This window comes from Herpailurus yagouaroundi, unplaced genomic scaffold (assembly GCF_014898765.1).
Source record: "Herpailurus yagouaroundi ecotype Mexico unplaced genomic scaffold, PumYag 29, whole genome shotgun sequence".
Classification (NCBI taxonomy): domain Eukaryota; kingdom Metazoa; phylum Chordata; class Mammalia; order Carnivora; family Felidae; genus Herpailurus; species Herpailurus yagouaroundi.
In genome coordinates, this window is record NW_024412377.1 from 53,054,417 (window position 1) to 53,076,844 (window position 22,428).

At 36.9% G+C, this 22,428-nt stretch overlaps 1 protein-coding gene across 2 annotated transcripts in view; it reads left to right on the forward strand.

The window, feature by feature from the left end:
- Positions 1-22,428, forward strand: part of GABRG2 (gamma-aminobutyric acid type A receptor subunit gamma2) — a 116,430-nt gene that overhangs the window by 16,341 nt on the left and 77,661 nt on the right. For both annotated transcript variants that reach the window (XM_040444079.1, XM_040444090.1), the window contains exons 2-4: positions 17,759-17,910; positions 19,481-19,548; positions 22,101-22,321. In XM_040444079.1, the coding sequence (XP_040300013.1) occupies positions 17,759-17,910; positions 19,481-19,548; positions 22,101-22,321 (441 nt within the window). The remainder of the gene's footprint in view (positions 1-17,758; positions 17,911-19,480; positions 19,549-22,100; positions 22,322-22,428) is intronic.

A 22,428-nucleotide genomic window follows, 5' to 3' on the forward strand; every position in this document is an offset into this window, starting at 1 on the left:
CAGGATCTAAGTTTGTTAGTACATAAGTGATAAAAACTGGGCTTTCTCTGTTAAAATTTTTAATTTGCCTATGAACCAGCATGACAATTTAAAATGTGCTTAAACTGGGGCGAAGTTAGGGTGATTTCAAATTCTATTGGGATTTCTTTTTTTCCATTGTTTTGGAATTCTAAGAACGAAAGTAAGTATGGACTCTGTAAAATACATCTACAGAGCACTTATTCTCATTTTCAGTACAGTTTTTTTTTTGTTAACATCTACAATACTTTCATAATGATTAATACAAAGTGAATTAATGATTGAATAAAAATTTCTATGATCTGGAGTATTTATAATTCCTAGTTATGTAAATTTACATTATAATGAGATAAAAATGGATTACTTATATAACAGGGATAGGGAAATTGAGGAGGAAGAAAACCGAAAGAGAAGACTTGATTAATTTTTTTAACGTTTTAATTATTTTTGAGAGAGAGAGACAGAGAGAGAGAGGGAGAGAGAGAGGGAGAGAATGAGCAAAGGAGGGACAGAGAGAGAGGGAACAGAATCCATGAAGCAGGCTTCCGGCTCTGAGCTGTTAGCGCAGAGCCTGACGCGGGGCTGGAACCCATGAACCACTGGATCATGACCTGAGCTGAAGTCAGACACTTAACTGACTGAGACACCCAGGTGCCACAGATTTGATTAATTTTTTAAAGTGACTAATAAAACCTTGATTTTAAGAAAATGTTTTAGGCAGGAAGAGCCAAATAATAAAACATTAAGAGTGATCTAGAAGTAACCATGGCCACAGAGAGGGTGTTGGAAATTGTATTCACTTGAACTTAAAGATACAGTACAATTTTAGAAAATAAAGAAACAAAGGAGAGAAAAAAAAATTTCTATAATTATGCTCACTCAGATGTATGTACTCATGTTGGTAAAATTCCACATAAAAGTGAAAATTCAATCAGCCACCTGAATAAATGAGCTCCATATTTCCAAACATCTGAATATTAAAACAAAATTGGAATATTTTACTTTCTGCTCTCACAGAACAGTGTCCAAAGATAGGAATTTTCAATATATTTTGAATACATTTGAATAAACATCTGAATATATGTAGATATTGCATATAATAGAATCAGCCTTCATTTTCCTTTCTTTTCCTTTCTTTATTTTCTTTTCTTTTAAGATTTTATTTTTTAAATAATCTGTACACCCAATATTGGGCTTGAACTCATAACCCTGACATGCTCTACTGACTAAGCCAACCAAGTGCTCCCATCTTTCATTTTCTTACACTAGTTTTCAGTGACCCTTAAACTAACCTAAATCTGGGACAGTTTAACCTTTGGGAGAAAGTACACAGAGGTCCTCCTAACCACATGTGTGGCCTCCTTGCAAATATGGGAACAGTTTTTATATGTGTGATTTTATTTTGCTGGAAGAGCAAAAGTTGTATCAGTTCTTCAAAATGTTTTATGTTCCAGAGAAAACTATCCTTCTTACTACAGAAATTAAGGTTTTGCAGCAAATGCAAAAGCACATTCATAGAAATAACCTTAACATCAAGTTGGAGGTACTGCAGACAGAGATTACTCATGGTCTACCATATGACAGTGTTTTTATTATTGCCTTGTGTTGTTAGTTAAGTGTTGCCTGTTTCTAACTTTTCAGGTATTTGTTTCCTCAAATAGATGAAAGGTGTTTTGATATCAGCATTGAACTTTCTATTTCTTTCCATCTGCAGTTGTGCTCTGCACAAAAGAATCTCAAATACATGCTAATTAAGTGAAGGACCAAGAAATCTAAATCTATAAGGCATTATTTCCCAAATTTGGCTACCTTCATGGTTTTTGCCACATCTCAGTGACATCTGATCATTTATTTCCTTGATATCTTTCATAAAACTGGTATCTTTTTAAAGCATATTATTTTATTTAATACATTAAATAATAAAAGAAAATCTTAAAAATCATTTTTCCTTTTCATAATGCAAGACAACTGCAAAGTAAATACAATGAAACCAGGGTGGTGTTATGACATTTTAAATGTATATATTACTTTCTACTAGAAGTGCTAAGCTTGATGTTCTCCTTAGAAAGCAGATTAATAAATTGGCAAATGTGGCTAAAGACAAATTACAAATAAACCAAGACAGTGTCCTTAATATAACTGAATATGCTAAAAGAAAATTAAAAAGGGAAAAATTTCAAATTACATGTTTCAGTGTCTTAATGCTATTCCTATGTGACATTTAAAGCTGCCTTGGTTACCAAGGACAATTGTCCTAAGTTCTTGGAAATACTGATATGGGATGATCTTAATAGGACATAAATTTTGAGGATAATGCTATCTTGAATTTCCAGTGTACCCTGAAACACTATTTCTAAAAATAGAAAACTGTGTATTTCTAGAATGAAGGAGAGCAGCCCCCCTAAATTATATTGGTCGAGTTTGTCACTGCGTTGTCACAGTTCAACAGTGATGCAAGTGCAGTGGCTAAGTTCTGCTACCTCATAGAAAAAAAATTGTTGAATGAGATCAACATGTTATGGCCCCACTTTAGGGTACTGCCTTTTAAAAGTTCCATATTAGTATATAGATTGCAAGAAGAGTTGTTTCACTTTCCCAAGATCATTCAGGTTTTGAAGCCATAGCTTTTACTCTGTGGCAAAGTTTACCCAAATAAGAATTTGAGAATATTATTATTTTTATCACTTGGTAAAAAAAAATCACATAAAAATACTTTATAAATAAAGGGATAAATTAGGAATGTGCCAGTTTAATAATCATTATTATCTATATAAATATCAATGTTTACACCATAAGAATTCTAGTAGTCATTGACATTTCTTTCTTAGCACAATTTACCATCCACACTTTATTTCTATTCTATCCTGCAGCTATAGACAGTTGGTGTCTGGTTTCTAGAGTTAGCCATGGCCTTGTTTCCTTTTTATCTCTCAAAGACATCTTCAGTGTATGTTACCTGAGTTTTCACATGCAAAGAATTATAGCATTTAACAAAAAAGGTGATGGCAATTATACGATGGCATATTATATGAGCAGCTCATTTTAATATTAGCTATAATTGTTACATGTGTACATTTTTAAATAGAGTAAATTTTACCATGTGAATTTTGCCAACATTCAATTTTTAAAAATAACCCACATTCTCCTTGATTCATTCAGTATTTTGGAAACTATTCATTGTGTGTTTTGTCAAGTGGCAGGCACTTGGCAAATTTTCTGAAAATGACACTGTTGGAGACGGAAACATTTCTTGCTCTTAGGAACCTAATGTTCTACTTTTAACGCTCACACCTAAACCTAATTTTTAAATGCTTTGTTTTTGTTATTGTTGTTGTGAAGCAAAAATGTATGCAAAGTACGAAAGGACTAAAGATGGCTCAATGAATCATCACAAAATCCATATAATCACCAACCACAACTGGCAATAAAATATTGTTAGCACCCTAGGAAACAGCCTCACCTCCTTCCTCATTTTCTTCTTCTTTCCCTTCCCCCAAAGAAACCATTGTTTTGACTTTGAGCTCGATAGTTGAATTTTGCCTTTTATTAAATTTTTTAAAGGTTTATTTATTTTAAGAGAGAGAGAGAGCACTAGTAGGGGAGAGGGTAGAGAGAGAGAGGAGTCTAGAGAATCTCAAGACATGGGGCTTAATCCCACGACCATGAGATCATGATCTGAGCCAAAATCAAGAGTCAGACATTTAACCAACTGAGCCACCCAGAAGTCCCTGCCTTTTATTACATTTTATATGCAGAAACAGCATGTGGGTGTGTGTATATGAGTGTATGTGTAGTATCTTTTGCTCAAATTTTTATTTTTCAGATTTCATTTTGCTGAATTTAGTAATAGTTCACCAATTTGTATTGTTGTATAATATTATCTGAATATACTGTATTTTATTAATCCATTCTACTGAATTATGTTCTTATCTGTTTGGGTCATGTTTTATGTTTATATCTATTACTAATAATGCAACTACGAATATTTCTGGACAAGTCTTTGAGTGGATATGTGCATGTGTTTCTTTTTGAAATAAATCTAGGGATGGACTTTTTGGGGGTGATTATCACTAGCAGACAATGCCAAAATGTTTTCCCACCAGTAGTGAATGAGTCCTAGTTGCTCCACAGTCTCCCACTTTTATTCAAGAACAGTTAAAACAAACCAACAAGGATGGTGAAGTGGCTAACCCAGAGAAAATGGACTTCAGGGATAATTCTAGACCTAACGTTGATTTTCTTTTCTTTTCTTTTCTTTTTTTCCTGTGTACACCCCTGGACCCCAATCAGTGTTGTGGTTGCCTTTTCCACATTTCCTCTCCTCACTTTATTAATTGTCCCAATTTCCCTTGGGTGTCTGTGAAGTCCTCATGCTTTTTTGTGAAGCTAATTCCATCTTGAATACTAGTGGTAGGATAGTTAGACTAAAATAATTAATATAATCTCACCCTTGGCCTTGGATCATAGTTTCATATGTGTGAATTCCTATGTATTTGGCTAGTGATGCATGAAATTAGACTTTCTGAGGACTTCCTTCTTTTTGAGAGAATTTCTGGAAGAGTTTCTCTATGTTTTCATAGATGTAAATAAAGAGGCATAGAAGTTAGGAGTTGGAGTTAACTTCTCCTGACTGCAAAGTCAAGCTACCTTTGCGTTGAAGCTGACACCGTGGAGGATAGAAGGGTGAGATACAAAGAATCAGAGTTTTTAAATACATAGTTGTGAAGCTAACCAGGGCACCATGAAGCTTATCCTACATTAGGCTTTACGATTATATATTCCAGTGCTACCCAATTTAGTTTGAATGTTCTGAGACTTGCCTTGAAATTTATCTTACCTAATAAAACCCCACAGAGAGTTATTTGATATGGATCGTTGGTGATTGCTAATAAAAAAAAAACAGTTTGCATTTACACACTGGAATATATATGTGTGATAATGGACTCAGTCAAATAAGCATATTTACCCACAGCTATTAACCTAATATTAAAAAATTGAACCTGGTAAGAGCTAAGGAAATCATCATAAATAGGAAAATTCATTACCAGAATTGATACTTAGGGATTTGCTTCCTTGCTGTAACACTCCCTTTTTTGTACATCCGCACTTGGGTGCACACACGGGCAGAGAGCATTCCCAACAGGTTATGCACAGGTTCCTTACATGTCCTTACTGGGAGGTACAGAATCGCATAGGCCACTAAAGGCCCTAGGTGAAAGAGTAACTGGTGCCCCAATGCTCTTGTTTACAGAACACCACAGCATCCTGTGAGAGTTCCCAGTCCTCTTGGACAATACGGAGTGGAGTCCCTTCCTCCCATGATCACATTATGAGTCCCCATGTCCTTTGAGACATATATTTCACCTTCCATACCTGCTCTGACACTTTTTGCAGTGGCTGGAGGACATCGTTTAAAATGAACTGGTTGATATGTATGTCTTGCTCCTGGAGTGTGCACGGCTCTCCAAACTGATAAAGAGTTTGAGATGCTTGACCACATCCATGAAGTTAAATTACAAGCTCTGCTTTTTTTTTTTCTTTTAATGTTCATTTATTTTTGAGGGGGTGGGGAACACAATCAGGCGAGGGGAACAAAGAGAGGGAGACACAGAATTTTATTATTTATTTATTTTTTTCAATATATGAAGTTTATTGTCAAATTGGTTTCCATACAACACCCAGTGCTCATCCCAACAGGTGTCCTCCTCAAAACCCCTCACCCACCCTCCTCTCCCTCCACCCCCCCTCAGCCCTCAGTTTGTTCTCAGTTTTTTAAAATCTCTTATTCTTTGGCTCTCTTCCAATCCAACCCCCTTTTTTTTTTTTTTCCTTCCCCTCCCCCATGGGTTTCTGTTAAGTTTCTCAGGATCCACGTAAGAGTGAAACCATATGGTATCTGTCTTTCTCTGTATGGCTTATTTCACTTAGCATCACACTCTCCAGCTCCATCCATGTTGCTACAAAGGGCCATATTTCATTCTTTCTCATTGCCACGTAGTACTCCATTGTGTATATAAACCACAATTTTTTTTTTTTTTATCCATTCATCAGTTGATGGACATTTAGGCTCTTTCCATAATTTGGCTATTGTTGAGAGTGCTGCTATAAACATTGGGGTACAAGTGCCCCTATGCATCAGTACTCCTGTATCCCTTGGGTAAATTCCTAGCAGTGCTACTGCTGGGTCATAGGGTAGGTCTATTTTTAATTTTTTGAGGAACCTCCGCACTGTTTCCCAGAGGGGCTGCACCAGTTTGCATTCCCACCAACAGTGCAAGAGGGTTCCCGTTTCTCCACATCCTTGCCAGCATCTGTAGTCTCCTGATTTGTTCATTTTGGCCACTCTGACTGGCGTGAGGTGATATCTGAGTGTGGTTTTGATTTGTATTTCCCTGATGAGGAGCGATGCTGAACACCTTTTCATGTGCCTGTTGGCCATCCAGATGTCTTCTTTAGAGAAGTGTCTATTCATGTTTTCTGCCCATTTCTTCACTGGGTTATTTGTTTTTTGGGTGTGGAGTTTGGTGAGCTCTTTATAGATTTTGGATACTAGCCCTTTTTTTGATACGTCATTTGCAAATATCTTTTCCCATTCCGTTGGTTGCCTTTTAGTTTTGTTGATTGTTTCCTTTGCTGTGCAGAAGCTTTTTATCTTCATAAGGTCCTGGTAGTTCACTTTTGCTTTTAATTCCCATGCCTTTGGGGATGTGTCAAGTAAGAAATTGCTATGGCTGAGGTCAGAGAGGTCTTTTCCTGCTTTCTCCTCTAGGGTTTGGATGGTTTCCTGTCTCACATTCAGGTCCTTTATCCATTTTGAGTTTATTTTTGTGAATGGTGTGAAAAGTGGTCTAGTTTCAACCTTCTGCATGTTGCTGTCCAGTTCTCCCAGCACCATTTGTTAAAGAGACTGTCTTTTTTCCATTGGATGTTCTTTCCTGCTTTGTCAAAGATGAGTTGGCCATACGTTTGTGGTTCTAGTTATGGGGTTTCTATTCTATTCCCTTGGTCTATGTGTCTGTTTTTGTGCCAATACCATGCTGTCTTGATGATGACAGCTTTGTAGTAGAGGCTAAAGTCTGGGATTGTGATGCCTCCCGCTTTGGTCTTCTTCTTCAAAATTACTTTGGCTATTCGGGGCCTTTTGTGGTTCCATATGAATTTTAGGATTGCTTGTTCTAGTTTTGAGAAGAATGTGGTGCAATTTTGATTGGGATTGTATTGAATGTGTAGATAGCTTTGGGTAGTATTGACATTTTGACAATATTTATTCTTCCAATCCATGAGCACAGAATGTTTTTCCATTTTTTATATCTTCTTCAATTTCTTTCATAAGCTTTCTATAGTTTTCAGCATACAGATCTTTTACATCTTTGGTTAGATTTATCCCTAGGTATTTTATGCTTCTTGGTGCAATTGTGAATGGGATCAGTTTCTTTGTCTTCTGTTGCTTCATTGTTAGTGTATAAGAATGCAACTGATTTCTGTACATTGATTTTGTATCCTGCAACTTTGCTAAATTCATGTATCAGTTCTAGCAGACTTTTGGTGGAGTCTATCGGATTTTCCATGCGTAATATCATGTCATCTGCAAAAAGTGAAAGCTTGACTTCATCTTTGCCAATTTTGATGCCTTTGATTTCCTTTTGTTGTCTGATTGCTGATGCTAGCACTTCCAACACTATGTTAAACAACAGCGGTGAGAGTGGACATCCCTATCGTGTTCCTGATCTCAGGGAGAAAGCTCTCAGTTTTTCCCCATTGAGGATGATGTTAGCTGTGGGCTTTTCATAAATGGCTTTTATGATCTTTAAGTATGTTGCTTCTATCCGGACTTTCTCGAGTGTTTTTATTAAGAAACGTTGCTGAATTTTGTCAAAGGCCTTTTCTGCATCGATTGACAGGATCATATGGTTCTTTTCTTTTATTAATGTGATGTTTCACGTTGATTGATTTGCGAATGTTGAACCAGCCCTGCATCCCAGGAATGAATCCCACTTGATCATGGTGAATAATTCTTTTTATATGCTGTTGAATTCGATTTGCTAGTATCTTATTGAGAATTTTGGCATCCGTATTCATCAGGGATATTGGCCTGTAGTTCTCTTTTTTTACTGGGTCTCTGTCTGGTTTAGGAATCAAAGTAATACTGGCTTCATAGAATGAGTCTGGAAGTTTTCCTTCCCTTTCTATTTTTTGGAATAGCTTGAGAAGGATAGGTATTATCTCTGCTTTAAACGTCTGGTAGAACTCCCCTGGGAAGCCATCTGGTCCTGGACTCTTATTTGTTGGGAGATTTTTGATGACTGATTCAACTTCTTCGCTGGTTATGGGTCTGTTCAAGCTTTCTATTTCCTCCTGATTGAATTTTGGAAGTGTGTGGGTGTTTAGGAATTTGTCCATTTCTTCCAGGTTGTCCAGTTTGTTGACATATAATTTTTCATAGTATTCCTTGATAATTGCTTGTATCTCTGAGGGATTGGTTGTAATCATTCCATTTTCATTCATGATTTTATCTCTTTGGGTCATCTCCCTTTTCTTTTTGAGAAGCCTGGCTAGAGGTTTGTCAATTTTGTTTATTTTTTCAAAAAACCAACTCTTGGTTTTGTTGATCTGCTCTACAGTTTTTTTAGATTCTATATTGTTTATTTCTGCTGTGATCTTTATTATTTCTCTTCTTCTGCTGGGTTTAGGCTGCCTTTGCTGTTCTGCTTCTATTTCCTTTAGGTGTGCTGTTAGATTTTGTATTTGGGATTTTTCTTGTTTCTTGAGATAGGCCTGGATTGCAATGTATTTTCCTCTCAGGACTGCCTTTGCTGCGTCCCAAAGCGTTTGGATTGTTGTATTTTCATTTTCGTTTGTTTCCATATATTTTTAATTTCTTCTCTAATTGCCTGATTGACCCATTAATTCTTTAGTAGGGTGTTCTTTAACCTCCATGCTTTGGGAGGTTTTCCAGACTTTTTTCTGTGGTTGATTTCAAGCTTCATAGCATTGTGGTCTGAGAGTATGCATGGTATGATCTCAATTCTTGTATACTTATGAAGGGCTGTTTTGTGACCCAGTATGTGATCTAGCTTGGAGAATGTTCCATGTGCACTCGAGAAGAAAGTCTATTCTGTTGCTTTGGGATGCAGAGTTCTAAATATATCTGTCAAGTCCATCTGATCCAATGTCTCATTCAGGGCCCTTGTTTCTTTATTGACCGTGTGTCTAGATGATATATCCATTTCTCTAAGTGGAGTGTTAAAATCCCCTGCAATTACCACATTCTTATCAATAAGGTTGCTTATGTTTGTGAGTAATTGTTTTATATATTTGGGGGCTCCTGTATTTGGCGCATAGACATTTATAATTGTTTGCTCTTCCTGATGGATAGACCCTGTGATTATTATATAATGCCCTTCTTCATCTCTTGTTACAGCCTTTAATTTAAATTCTAGTTTGTCTGATAGAAGTATGGCTACTCCATCTTTCTTTTGACTTCCAGTGGCATGATAAATAGTTCTCCATCCCCTCACTCTCAATCTGAAGGTGTCCTCAGGTCTAAAATGAGTCTCTTGTAGGGGCGCTTGGGTGGCGCAGTCGGTTGAGCGTCCGACTTCAGCCAGGTCACTATCTCGCAGTCCGTGAGTTCGAGTCCCGCGTCGGGCTCTGGGCTGATGACTCAGAGCCTGGAGCCTGTTTCCGATTCTGTGTCTCTCTCTCTCTCTGCCCCTCGCCCATTCATGCTCTGTCTCTCTCTGTCCCAAAAATAAATAAACGTTGGAAAAAAAATTAAAAAAAAAATAAAAAATAAAAAAATAAAATGAGTCTCTTGTAGACAGCAAACAGATGGGTCTTGTTTTTTTATCCATTCTGATACCCTATGTCTTTTGGTTGGTGCATTTAGTCCATTAACATTTAGTGTTATTATAGAAAGCTATGGGTTTAGAGTCATTGTGATGTTCGTAGGTTTCATGCTTATAGCGATGTCTCTGGTACTTTGTCTCACAGGATCCCCCTTAGGATCTCTTGTAGGGCTGGTTTAGTGGTGACGAATTCCTTCAGGTTTTGTTTGTTTGGGAAGACCTTTATCTCTCCTTCTATTCTAAATGACAGACTTGCTGGATAAAGGATTCTCAGCTGCATATTTTTTGTGTTCATCACTTTGAAGATCTCCTGCCATTCCTTTCTGGCCTCCCAAGTTTCAGTAGAGAGATTGGTCATGAGTCTTATAGGTCTCCCTTTATATGTTAGAGCACGTTTATCTCTAGCTACTTTCAGAATTTTCTCTTTATCCTTGTATTTTGCCAGTTTCACTATGATATTTCGTGCAGAAGATCGATTCAAGTTACGTCTGAAGGGAGTTCTCTGTGCCTCTTGGATTTCAATGCCTCTTTCCTTCCCCAGATCCAGGAAGTTCTCAGCTATTATTTTTTCAAGTACACCTTCAGCAACTTTTCCTCTCTCTTCCTCCTCTGGAATACCAATTATGCATATATTATTTCTCTTTAATGCATCACTTAGTTCTCTAATTTTCCCCTCATACTCCTGGATTTGTTTCTCTCTTTTTCTCAGCTTCTTCTTTTTCCATAATTTTATCTTCTAGTTCACCTATTCGCTCCTCTGCCTCTTCAATCCGAGCCATAGTTGTCTCCATTTTATTCTGCATCTCATTGATAGCATTTTTTAGCTCCTCCTGGCTGTTCCTTAGTCCCTTGATCTCTGTAGCAAGAGATTCTCTGCTGTCCTTTATACTGTTTTCAAGCCCAGTGATTAATTTTATGACTGTTATTCTAAATTCACTTTCTTTTATATGGTTTAAATCATTTTTGATCAGTTCGTTAGCTGTTGTTATTTCCTGGACGTTTTTCTGAGGGGAATTCTTCTGTTCTGTCATTTTGGATAGTCCCTGGAGTGGTGCGGGACTGCGGGGCACTTCCCTTGTGCTGTCTTGAATAACTTGCATTGGTGGGCGGGGCTGTAGTCAGACCCGATGTTTGCCCCCAGCCCACCGCTGGGGCCACAGTCAGACTGGTGTGTGCCTTCTCTTCCCCTCTCCTAGGGGCGGGATTCACTGTGGGGTGGCGTGACCCGTCTGGGCTACTTGCACACTGCCAGGCTTGTGGTGCTGGAGATCTGGCATATTAGCTGGGGTGGATTGGCAAGGTGCACAGGGGCGGGAGGGGCAGGCTCATCTCACTTTTCCTTCTGTGATCCGCTTCGGGAGGGGCCCTGTGGCACTGGGAGGGAGTCAGACCAGCTGGAGGGATGGATCCGCAGAAGCTCAGCATTGGGTGTTTGTGCGGTGCAAGCAAGTTCCCTGGCAGGAACTGGTTCCCTTTGGGATTTTGGCTGTGGGATGGGCAAGGGAGATGGCGCTGGCCAGCGACTTTGTTCCCCGCCGAACTGAGCTCTGTTGTCCCTGGGCTTAGCAACTCTCCCTCCCTTTGTCCTCCAGCCTTCCCGCTTTCTGAGCAGAGCTGTTAACTTATGACCTCCCAGATGCTAAGTCCCACTTGCTGTCGGAACACACTCCCTCTGGCCCCTCCGCTTTGGCAAGCCAGAATCAGGGGCTCTGGTTGGCTGGCGGGCCACCCTTCTGCCCCGGCTCCCTCCCGCCAGTCCGTGGAGTGCGCACCGCCTCTCCACCTTTCCTACCCTCTTCCGTGGGCCTCTCGTCTGCACTTGGCTCTGGAGACTCCATTCTGCTAGTCTTCTGGTGATTTTCTGGGTTATTTAGGCAGGTGTGGGTGGAATCTAAGTGATCAGCAGGATGCGCGGTGAGCCCAGCGTCCTCCTAAGTAGCCATCTTCCCAGGATCCTCCGAGACACAGTATTTTAAACAGGCTTCAGGCTCTGAGCTGTCAGCACAGAGCCCAATGTGGGGCTTGAATTCACAAGCTGTGAGATCATGAACTGAGCCAAAGTCAGAAGTTTAACCAACTGAGCCACCCAGGTACCACCCAGGCATCTCTGCTTTTAGTCCTTGGTATGGGGAGATCAAATTTTTGGTATCTGGAATAACAAGCTTATGAAGTTTGAGTATTATTAACTTTGTGCTGAAGTGGCCATACTGTTATTGAGCTCAGGCATAAACGAATTTATTGTCCTAAAGGGAGATGAGCTTGAACAACTATTTATTTTGGGTGATCTTATTTTTTCATGACTGTACAGTAGCAGATTCTTTGGACCCAGTTTCTTTTTCAAAGCCTTGCAGCATAATGGTTAAATGTTTTGGTTTTGGCAAACTGAAGTGACTAGTGGAAACATTGTGTTTCTTCATTGGCAAAATGGGGATAATTAAAGGAATACCACTGTTTTAAGGATTAAGTGGGAGAATGTATGTGAAGTTTTTAAAGTTATTCCTAGGACATGGTGAATATTGGAAAGTAGCTATTGTTGGTATTATTATTTACCTCAGAAAAACTGGTTAGCAAGAATATTTCTTTTTCACAAATCTTAATTAAGCATGCACTCATGGAATTTATAGTCTAGTAATGGAAACAGACAATAAGCAAATCAGTACACAGACATTGTATCAAATGCTATGAAGCAATCATGGGACTGGCTATTGCGTATGAAGGGTGGGGTGGGTGACAGTGTTAGATAAAACAATAAGGGATGACTTCTATGTGAAGGTTATTTCTGTTGAAAAGTAAGAAGGGATAAGCCATACAAAATACTGGTTTAGGAGGTGAAGAGAAGAAAAGATTGTAGGAGGAAGGAATATATGTGTAAATGTACTGGAGTCTGGCCAAGTTTTTAGAACTCATCAAATGTAAGGATGCTATGTAAGGAATAGCACATTCTTCTGTTCCTGATGCTTTTGGAGTGTGAGGATTCTCACTGGATTCTATGGCCTGATGAGAATGTGAGGTCGAATGGGATCTCTTTGAGAGCAGAGATTTATGTTATATAAGCAGTGGAGACTTCACAAGAGGTAATGTTAACAGAGCAGAGAATCCAATGCATAGGAACTTTTAATAGAAAAGATTCAAAAGGTTTTATTTTGTTGACATATATGTCTTGGGAGATTTATTTTGACATATAAAATACCCTGTATTTAACTGATTGCACCTATAAAATAAAAATAAACCGAGATTTGCACCAACAAAATATTGAAGCTAATGTTAGGAACAAATGAAACACGAATTATTTAAAAAGAGCTCAAGCATAAAAATGAATGAGTTTTTGTATATTTTTTATTCTACTTACCTACATATGTCAGAGAAAGAAAAAATATATATATATTCTGCCTTTATGATGCCAAATACCCGTGGGTTTTAAGATACCTGAATGAAATGACAGATGTTTTTATATCTCACCCAAGCTTTTGCTGTTATATTACCCTGGGAGGATACAATGACGAGATTTTTCCTCTCACAAAACTTAGATCCTTATTGAATTTCTGGAAATGTGAAATACATGGATTAAAATTTAAAATTCCATAAACTGCATGATTAATCTTTAGTGTCAAACATCTAGAATATGTACCAAAATTTGAATATTTAGCTTCTTCTATATAATTGAACTTTCACTGAACATCAATCAAGTTTTTGTTTTTTGTTTTTCTTGAAAAAATTTTTAATGTTTGTTTATTTTTGACACAGAGAGAGAGAGAGACAGCATAAGTGGGGCAGGCACAGAGAGAGAGGGAGACACAGAATCCAAAGCAGGCTCTAGGCTCTGAGCTGTCAGCAGGGCTTGAAATCACAAGCCATGAGATCATGACTGAGCTGAAGTCAGAAGCTTAACCGACTGAGTCACCCAGTTGCCCTCTTTTTTTTGTTTTTTTCTAAGCCACTTTTATTTTTCTAAGTAAAATCAATTTTTGTCTCTGATTATAAACATGAACTCAAAACATGTTTGTAATCATGCATAAATGAAAATAATGCATAAAACTGTAAACATGAAAATAAAAATATAATAACCTAATTTACAACATGGAGACTCAGATCTAAAGGGGGAACTGGGAATCTGTATTTTTAAAGAGCCTTCCCGCCGCGCTCCGCCCAGGAGTACACATCACTGGTTTAAACACAGACTGAGTTGCTCAAATTTTAATGTGCAGATGAATCGCTTGTAAATTTATTAAAGATTTTGATTCAGGAATCTCAGTGGGGCCCAAGGTTCTGCATTTGTATTAATATCTTTAGGAGATATTCATACTGCTTGTCCAAGGTTCGTGGTCAGATGGCTTTCTCACGTTTTTTTAGAAAGCTTTTAACGATGAGGGGCACCTGGGTCAGGTTAGGCATCTGACTTCTGTTCTGGTCATGACCTCCAGGGTTTAGGAGTTTGAGCCCCACTGCTGGGCTCTGTGCTGACAGCTCAGAGCCAGGAGCCTGTTTTGGATTCTATATCTGCCTCTCTCTGTGCCCCTCTTCTGCTTGCACGTTCTCTCTCTCTCTTTCTCTCTCTCTCTCAAAAATAAATATTCAACAAATAAAAAATAAAAAGCTTTCAAGGATGAAAAATTTACAACCTTTTCGGATATTGTCTTGACAAAGTTTACTCAGATTACAAAAAAATGTTTTTCAGGATGGTAAGTTCATTTAAGACTAATTTAAATATTGGTTCTCTCTCTTTATAAGATTATTTTTTAAACTGAAATGTACAAGAACAAGTAATTGCTTCTAAAGACTATTGCATTTGGATAGATGCTGTTAGCTAGAAGTTCACCTTTATGTTTGTGCTCAGCGCACTCAACGGTCAAGTGCATTTTCTTGAATCATTATCAATTTATTTCCACCCAGGCCTTCTTCTGGAGTTAACAGTTCTGAAGAATGCCTTTTCTAATGATCAGACTTCATTTATTTCTAGACAGCCTACCTATAAATGAAGTCTTGACTCCTCAGAATTCTGAAGAAACAACCGATGTTGAATGAAAGAGGTGCTTTTTTTCTTTTTTTAAGACAAATCTGGAAACAATCCCAGATTATGTATCAGTCCCATTAATTTAGACATCAGCTGGGAAAACTGTAGAGAATAAAAACTTCATTTATTATAATGTAGGGGTTCATTATTTTTCTTCCTGGAAAACATCTGTTTTTAGTTCTTCTCAGCATGTGTTACATAAAAGCCTGGAAGCAGCTTCTATAGATTCAGGTTTTAGATACATGGTTGGACCTGTGGGTATAAATCTAACAGTGGTCACTTTATAACACTAATTACAATGGACCTATTTTCAGGGCTGTGTGTCTGGTACTGTGTGAAACACTTAATTACCATTATCTTAATCTGACATAAAAATGTCAAAAAATGCTAGAATACTAGCATTAACTCTATTTTAAAGATGATAACTTTGTGAAGTTTAGCAAGGTTAAATAACATGCCCCAGGCCATTAAATAGTGATAGAGGAAAGACATGATAAATCTAGAAAGCAGAACTAGTACTTCCTAACTTCAAAATGTATACTCTTAATTTCTCCACTCTTTTTTTTTTAACCTCTCTCTGGCTCAGTAGGCATCCTCAAGTATGATAAAATCTGTCACTGATAATTTTATATGAAATAATCGATTTATTTACTGTTTTGGCATCTAACAGATGATGGCTCTAAATAAATTATTGGTGCAATTCTACAAAGTGGTATTCTTTCTAAGCAAGTATCCTTTGTATTTTTACTTAATGTATTTTTCCTACTTGTCTGCCAGATGATGGTAACACCAGTAACACAGCACCATCATGCTTGGGTCATTTAGTTGTTAGTATGAGGAGTTGCTATAAGTGACCAAGCCAAATGATTTAACATTTCTTCCCTTCCCTTGAAGAAACTTGAATAGGGTACATTTGTCTGACAGAGACAGAAAGAGACACACAGAAGGCAGGGGAAAGGAAGAGGGAGAAATGTTTTTTTAAAGACATTTTTGCATGGATGAATTAAATGGTGGTACAATTCCATAGTGATGATGTCCAATGGGCTAAGCACAGTCTTTTCTCAAAGTTGTTGAAGGGATTTGAAAATTTCTTTATCAGAGAGCTGTTATTTCTTCTTAAACTAGTAGGATTTAGGTCATAGGATTAGAGCTCTATTAAGCAGTGTTCAGCAGTGCTCTAGAGAAATGATGAATTGAGGTCCAAGAAGGATTTTCCTAGCAGAGAACTTGCCTCCGCCAGCACCAAGGCCTTTCTTTCTCTTTGAGAGCTCCTTGAAGCTTTGTCTAGCCCATCGTCCCCTATATGGGTGCTTTATGAAATTTAAATGTTGTTTAAAGTCATTATGGCAATTGAAGTGCAAGATGTAAGGCTGGCTATGTTAGGTTTTATGCAGATGTGTGGCTCAGTTTTTATAACATTTCCTATTTATAAAGCTTTAAAGGAATGAAAGAGGAGATTACTTGCTTACTAAGTTGATCCATGCCAGTGATTACTCTTAAAACTTCATCTCCCATCCACATTCTCAAACCTGGTTAATCATGCAATCAGCTTTCGTCTGCCATATGTAGTCATCTATTTACCTATACATACACACATATACATAAATATATTTTATATATGTAAATTGATGAATGAGTGTGATTGAAGAAAGATGATAAATATGGTTTGTGTGTGTATGTACATACGTACATACATGTACATATATTCAGGAATGTATGTATATTCAGGGTAATGTGGCAGTGGTTTGATTTCTGATCAGATCCATTCTTTACCATATATTTACAAAAGTAAATGAAGATAGGGATGGGACACTTTACATTTTAAGTTTGTAATTTAAAAAATTTTACCATAAACCATAGAAATAACCAGCATTCACTGAATGCTGCTAAAAATGAAAATGGCAGTTGTTGCAAGGTTTACATTGGCCCTAGATCTGAAAAATGTAATTCTCTTGTGTGGGCGGCAGGGAGAGGGGAGTTGGACCTTGGGGCAAGAGGAGAAGCAAGGTCTAGGAATTCCAATATCTTTCCAAAGTCAGCCTTAACTTCTGGTCTACTTGCAGGGGGTTTCTCCCAGGTTCAGGCATTGAAATCTGAATCACAGGATATTATATGGCTTTTTGATCACTCAAAGTAGGTAATTTCAATTATACAATTATAGTACATTAACCATTAGTATGAGTTTTCAGATCAGGAACTTTCGCTGTAATAAAGACTGGTTTAAAGTCTACAACCAACCTCCATAGTGCCAGGTTCTAAACAATCAAAGATAAATGAACCGCCCTTGCTTTCAGTGCAAGTGAGAGGAAAAAATACACATACACACACCCTGGGGGAAGAAAAAGCAGCAAGACTGAGTTCTCCTTAGTAGTTCAATTGAGAGGGGAGAGGCTTGTCTGGTGGTTTGTGGGAGTGAATCTAATTATCAGTCTCTTACTTTCATTAATAGGTTGGAGCAAGTTAACTTCGTAGAGGAGGAAGAAGTAGACATTACATCTGAATTCTTGAACTACGTTATGATCATTTAAGCATTACTTAAAATAGTTTAAGCATTCACAAAAATTGTTTTTTCTTAATAAGTCCTTCATGAGGTTGGGCAGGTAGACAGGAAGAAAATCAACTATGGAAAAGGCAAAAATATACTTACAGATGTGAAGACAGAGCATTCTGGAAAACTGGAGAGTACACTTTAATACATTTTAATTTACATTTAGGCAGTTTAATTAGCTAGACTAACCCTCAATGAAAAATGTCATTTTCATCCATTGTAATACCTTCCTGTAATTCTGTTTCATTTCTCTTTTCTCCCCAGTGGTCTGTGAGTAAAAGTCCTCTTGGATGTAGTCTATATGTTTCCTGACCAATATTTTTGTTTTCTTAGCCTCACCAGCCAAAAATCTGATGATGACTATGAAGATTATGCTTCTAACAAAACATGGGTCTTGACTCCAAAAGTTCCTGAGGGGGATGTCACTGTCATCTTAAATAACCTCCTGGAAGGATATGACAATAAACTTCGGCCTGATATAGGAGGTATATTAAAATATTTTGTGATATGGCACAGGCAGAGGCAAACACATTGGAAGAAAAAATTAGCATATTTTAATAATCAGAAATACTTAAATGATCATTATATGTTGTAAAGATGGATACAGAATGTATAAATAGCATTCAGGCTTGGAGGTGGGAGGGCATTGATAAATGCAAAATGAAGAAAGATGATGTTCAAGTGAAGCCTGAGAACTAGAAATTCAAAATTTCCTAGATATCTTAGACAAAGGCTGTAGAAGAAATGTGACAATTGATTTATGAAGTAATATCAAAATGTTATATGTTATATGTATATATAATATCAAAATGTTATGAAGTAATATCAAAATAATAGTAGAAGAAAGGATATATTAGTTACGTACTTCTGTGAAATAAAATATCACAACTCTCAGTAGCATATAATAATAAGCATTTATTTAACATTTTGCCAGGGGTGGTCTAATCTAAGCTAAACCAGGTTAGGGCTGCTCATTTAAGAAAGCTGTATTCTCATTCTACTCCTGGGAGCAGCAGACTAGCCAGGAGTATCTTTATCATGAAAAAAAAAAAAAAAACACAAAGACAGAAAGTAGAAGAATGAGACAGAAAGTAGAAGCTCATAAGGCTTAATGCTTGGGATTAGAACTTGTGTACTCACTTATCTGTGTAGTATTAGCCAACACAAGTCAGATGGTCAAGCCCCAAGTTCAGAGGCAGAGAAGTAGCCTCACTGGAGTACATGCAGGGGCATAGATGCAGGGACTACTGAAGAATTCAATCCAACACAGAAAATTAGGGCATGGCACTTTCAGGGAAAGTGGATAAAGATGAGAGAAAATGTACTTGTTGACTTGAAGTACAGGATGATATTATGAATCCTTGTTCATTAACTGTTAAATGAAAATGGAGCACATCCATTTGGTCATGGATGAAATACTTCATGAGTTTTAATATCATTCATCTTTGACAAATAGGTGTGTATTGAGTTTCCATATGGTTTCCTCATATTATTTGATGAGTCACACGATTGAATAAGTCATTTAGGAAGATTGATTTTGTGTTGGCTGAAGTGTATGAGAATTAAGTGGTCATGAAAGGAATCAACAGAGGGAAATATTTTAAAAGAAACTTACAATATTTGTTGTACTAAATGTCTACTTCGTGTTTCTAATGCTTAGTTTTTCTAGATCACTAAGTAGTTATTTTTTCTACATGGGTCAAGTCAGATTATGATGCCCAAAAGATTCTGGGGCTTGAAGAAAAATGGTAAAATTCAGGATATGTAGAGAAGGCTAAAGAAAATCTAAGCAGTGTTTTCTCATTTGTTCATCTTAATGTAATTTTAAAGCTTAATCAGTTTCAAAACTCTAATATGCTTAGTTACTGCATATACGTGCTTAAAAGGAGATTTTTTGAAAGTAAATAGTTATTTAAATGTAATAAATTAGTCACCGACACCAAATTAGTTGTGAATAAATCACTTCTAATGTGGCAAAATAAATCTATTTCTAGAATAACACAGACTAAAACATTAAAATGTTTAATTCACATATCTTTATCATTCTCTTTAAAGTGAAACCAACGTTAATTCACACAGACATGTATGTGAACAGCATCGGTCCAGTGAATGCCATTAATATGGTAAGTTTCTAATGGTTTGCAATTTTATTAACATATTAGAGAGGAGATGTGGTATCATAAAAATAGCAAAGAATACTCTAACAAAAAAATCCATAAGGGAGAGATAGTCGTTCAGATTTTTTTATTGTAATATGAAGATAATTATTTTTTATAATTTGTTATGAGACTTAAATGTGATCATATGTGTACAAATTAATTTTTGTAAATATGTTATACTTTTAAAATTCAACAATCATTGCTTACTTGGCAAGTACTCATTACTACAAAATAAAATACAGTGTTCCACTAGTTTTTGGAAAATGATGGGGTAGAGAGGACAGAGTTTGCTTCATACTGGAATTATTTATCAGAGAAAATAGTGCATTAGATATAATGATAAATGTAGCTTTATTATTATATGATTCTTTCTGCCCAAATCTGACGTAAGAAACTAGATTGGAGTCTAGAATAGAATAGAGTAGAACATGCTATAACATAATACCTAACCTAACATAAGATAATATTAGTGATACTATAATTTTGAAATGGTGTTTATCAAGCTAGCAATAAGGACACTCTATTGAGCCAGAGAGATGAGAAACTTTAAGTGTTCTCATGTACAGTGATGATAAAGTATATCACCTGCATACTCCAAGCAAGTAAGTTCATTTGTTTAAGAATGAAACAAAACCAACAGTTTTCTTCCTTATAAAAAAATTTTCAGCATATTTAGCATTCTAATGCAAAATGTAAATATCTAAGAAGCTATATGGGTAGTTTATTTAAACATAGAACTTTTAACTTCAGGAGTACTAGTCCCCAGAATTGTTATCCCAGGATCGCATTTTATGAAATGCTGGTTCAGTGAAAAAAAGATTTTATTTTTGTGGGATTTATTTATTTATTTATTTATTTATTTATTTATTTATTTATTTTTGCTTCTTGCCAAAATGTAGTTTAGAATTATTATTTTAAAAAAAAAATTTTTTTAACGTTTATTTATTTTTGAGACAGAGACAGAGCATGAACGGGGAGGGTCAGAGAGAGGGAGACACAGAATCTGAAACAGGCTCCAGGCTATGAGCTATCTGCACAGAGCCTGACACGGGGCTCGAACTCACGGACTGTGAGATCATGACCTGAGCCGAAGTCGGCCGCTTAACCGACTGAGCCACCCAGGCGCCCCTAGTTTAGAATTATTTAATTACTTTATCTACTGGTTCGTCACTAATTAGTTGATAAAGAATTTCATAAGATAGGTTCCTTTCTTACTACTTACAGACAACAAATATGGAACAAAGTGTTACGTGGCTTACGCCAGTGGAAATGTAGTCAGCTGCAGTGAGACACCTCAGCAGGAGGTGCAAAGAAATCACACAGAGCAATGCAAGTGAGGCAAAGGAAGAAGATTTTAGTCTGATCCTGACAGGCTATGTATTTTTGGGTAACCTTCCTGTTTTATGTGTGTTCTTCATTATAAAGTGGTGGTTGGTTGATGGTATTAGACAGGAAATGTGGATGATTCCCAACACTCAGCTCTCATATTCTAAGAACACTGAGTTTTTTCTCATTTATAGGCATCAGTGAAATTGTTATAAAATAATGTTAAATAATATCTAAATGTGACAAACCAGAACTTGGGTGTTCAGATTCCAGGTCTAATGGTCTGAATTCACATCAAATTTACTTCTCTTTAAGTAAAGTCAATCACTTGCCAACTTAGTGATGTATACTTGAGCATAGTCATTACAGAATCATGTCTCATCACAGCACTTTGTGAATGTGCTTTGTGATGGAGCTAGCCCATTAGTAAAAATTATTTTTTAATTGGTTAATTTCCTCGTTATTAGTGAAAAGGACAACTATAATAGTAAAAATATTTTAAAAGTTACCTTGCATTTGGTTTTTGCTATCTGCCAGACCAAAACCATTTTATGTGAATTCTCCTTTTCCATCTTCACACTACCTAACAAGGCAGGTTCTTAAAGATCCCAATTATTTTGAGGCAACTGAGCCGTTCTCCAGAGCTCCAGTTGAGGACTGTTTTGAGTATTATGGACTTTCTTCACTCTTTAGCAGTGATTCTGAACGTAGGTGATTGTTTTCCTCAAGATACATGTGGCAATGTCTGAAGATATTTTTAGCTATCACAATATGCAGGGGGTTGCGTTGGGGGTGGTGGTGTTGGTGCTACTGGCATCTAGTGGGTAGAGGCTAAGAATGCTACTACTAAGCATTCGAACATACACAACACAGCCCCCACAACAAAGAATTAGCTGGCCCAAAGTAACATGAGAAACTGCTGTACAGACACTGAATGCAAATGACTATATTACAACTATGATCTTTTGCTAGAATTCATCTAAACAGGTCTATTTTTTTTTATCAATTTGTCTATAAAAGATGGATGTATCTCCTTAGCAAAGCTTTTGCCTTCTTTAAATTAATTAAAACCAGAGTACCTTTGCTTTATGTTGGTAATGAGAGTACAAATGATAAATACAAACAAATGTTCTACATTACAATTCTGTGTTTAAAATGTTCTATTTCACCTTTTTTTTAAAAAAAAACAGGAATATACAATTGACATATTTTTTGCTCAAACGTGGTATGACAGACGTCTGAAATTTAACAGCACCATTAAAGTCCTCCGATTGAATAGCAACATGGTAGGGAAAATCTGGATTCCAGACACTTTCTTCAGAAACTCCAAGAAAGCTGATGCACACTGGATAACCACCCCTAATAGGATGCTGAGAATTTGGAATGATGGTCGAGTGCTCTACACTTTAAGGTATTCTTTTGAAAAAGAAAAAGAGGAATCTGGGAATAAAACAAAGATCACCCACACTCTCTTGAAACAAGAGGAATGAAAGAAATTTCAAATCTACATCAGGGTGT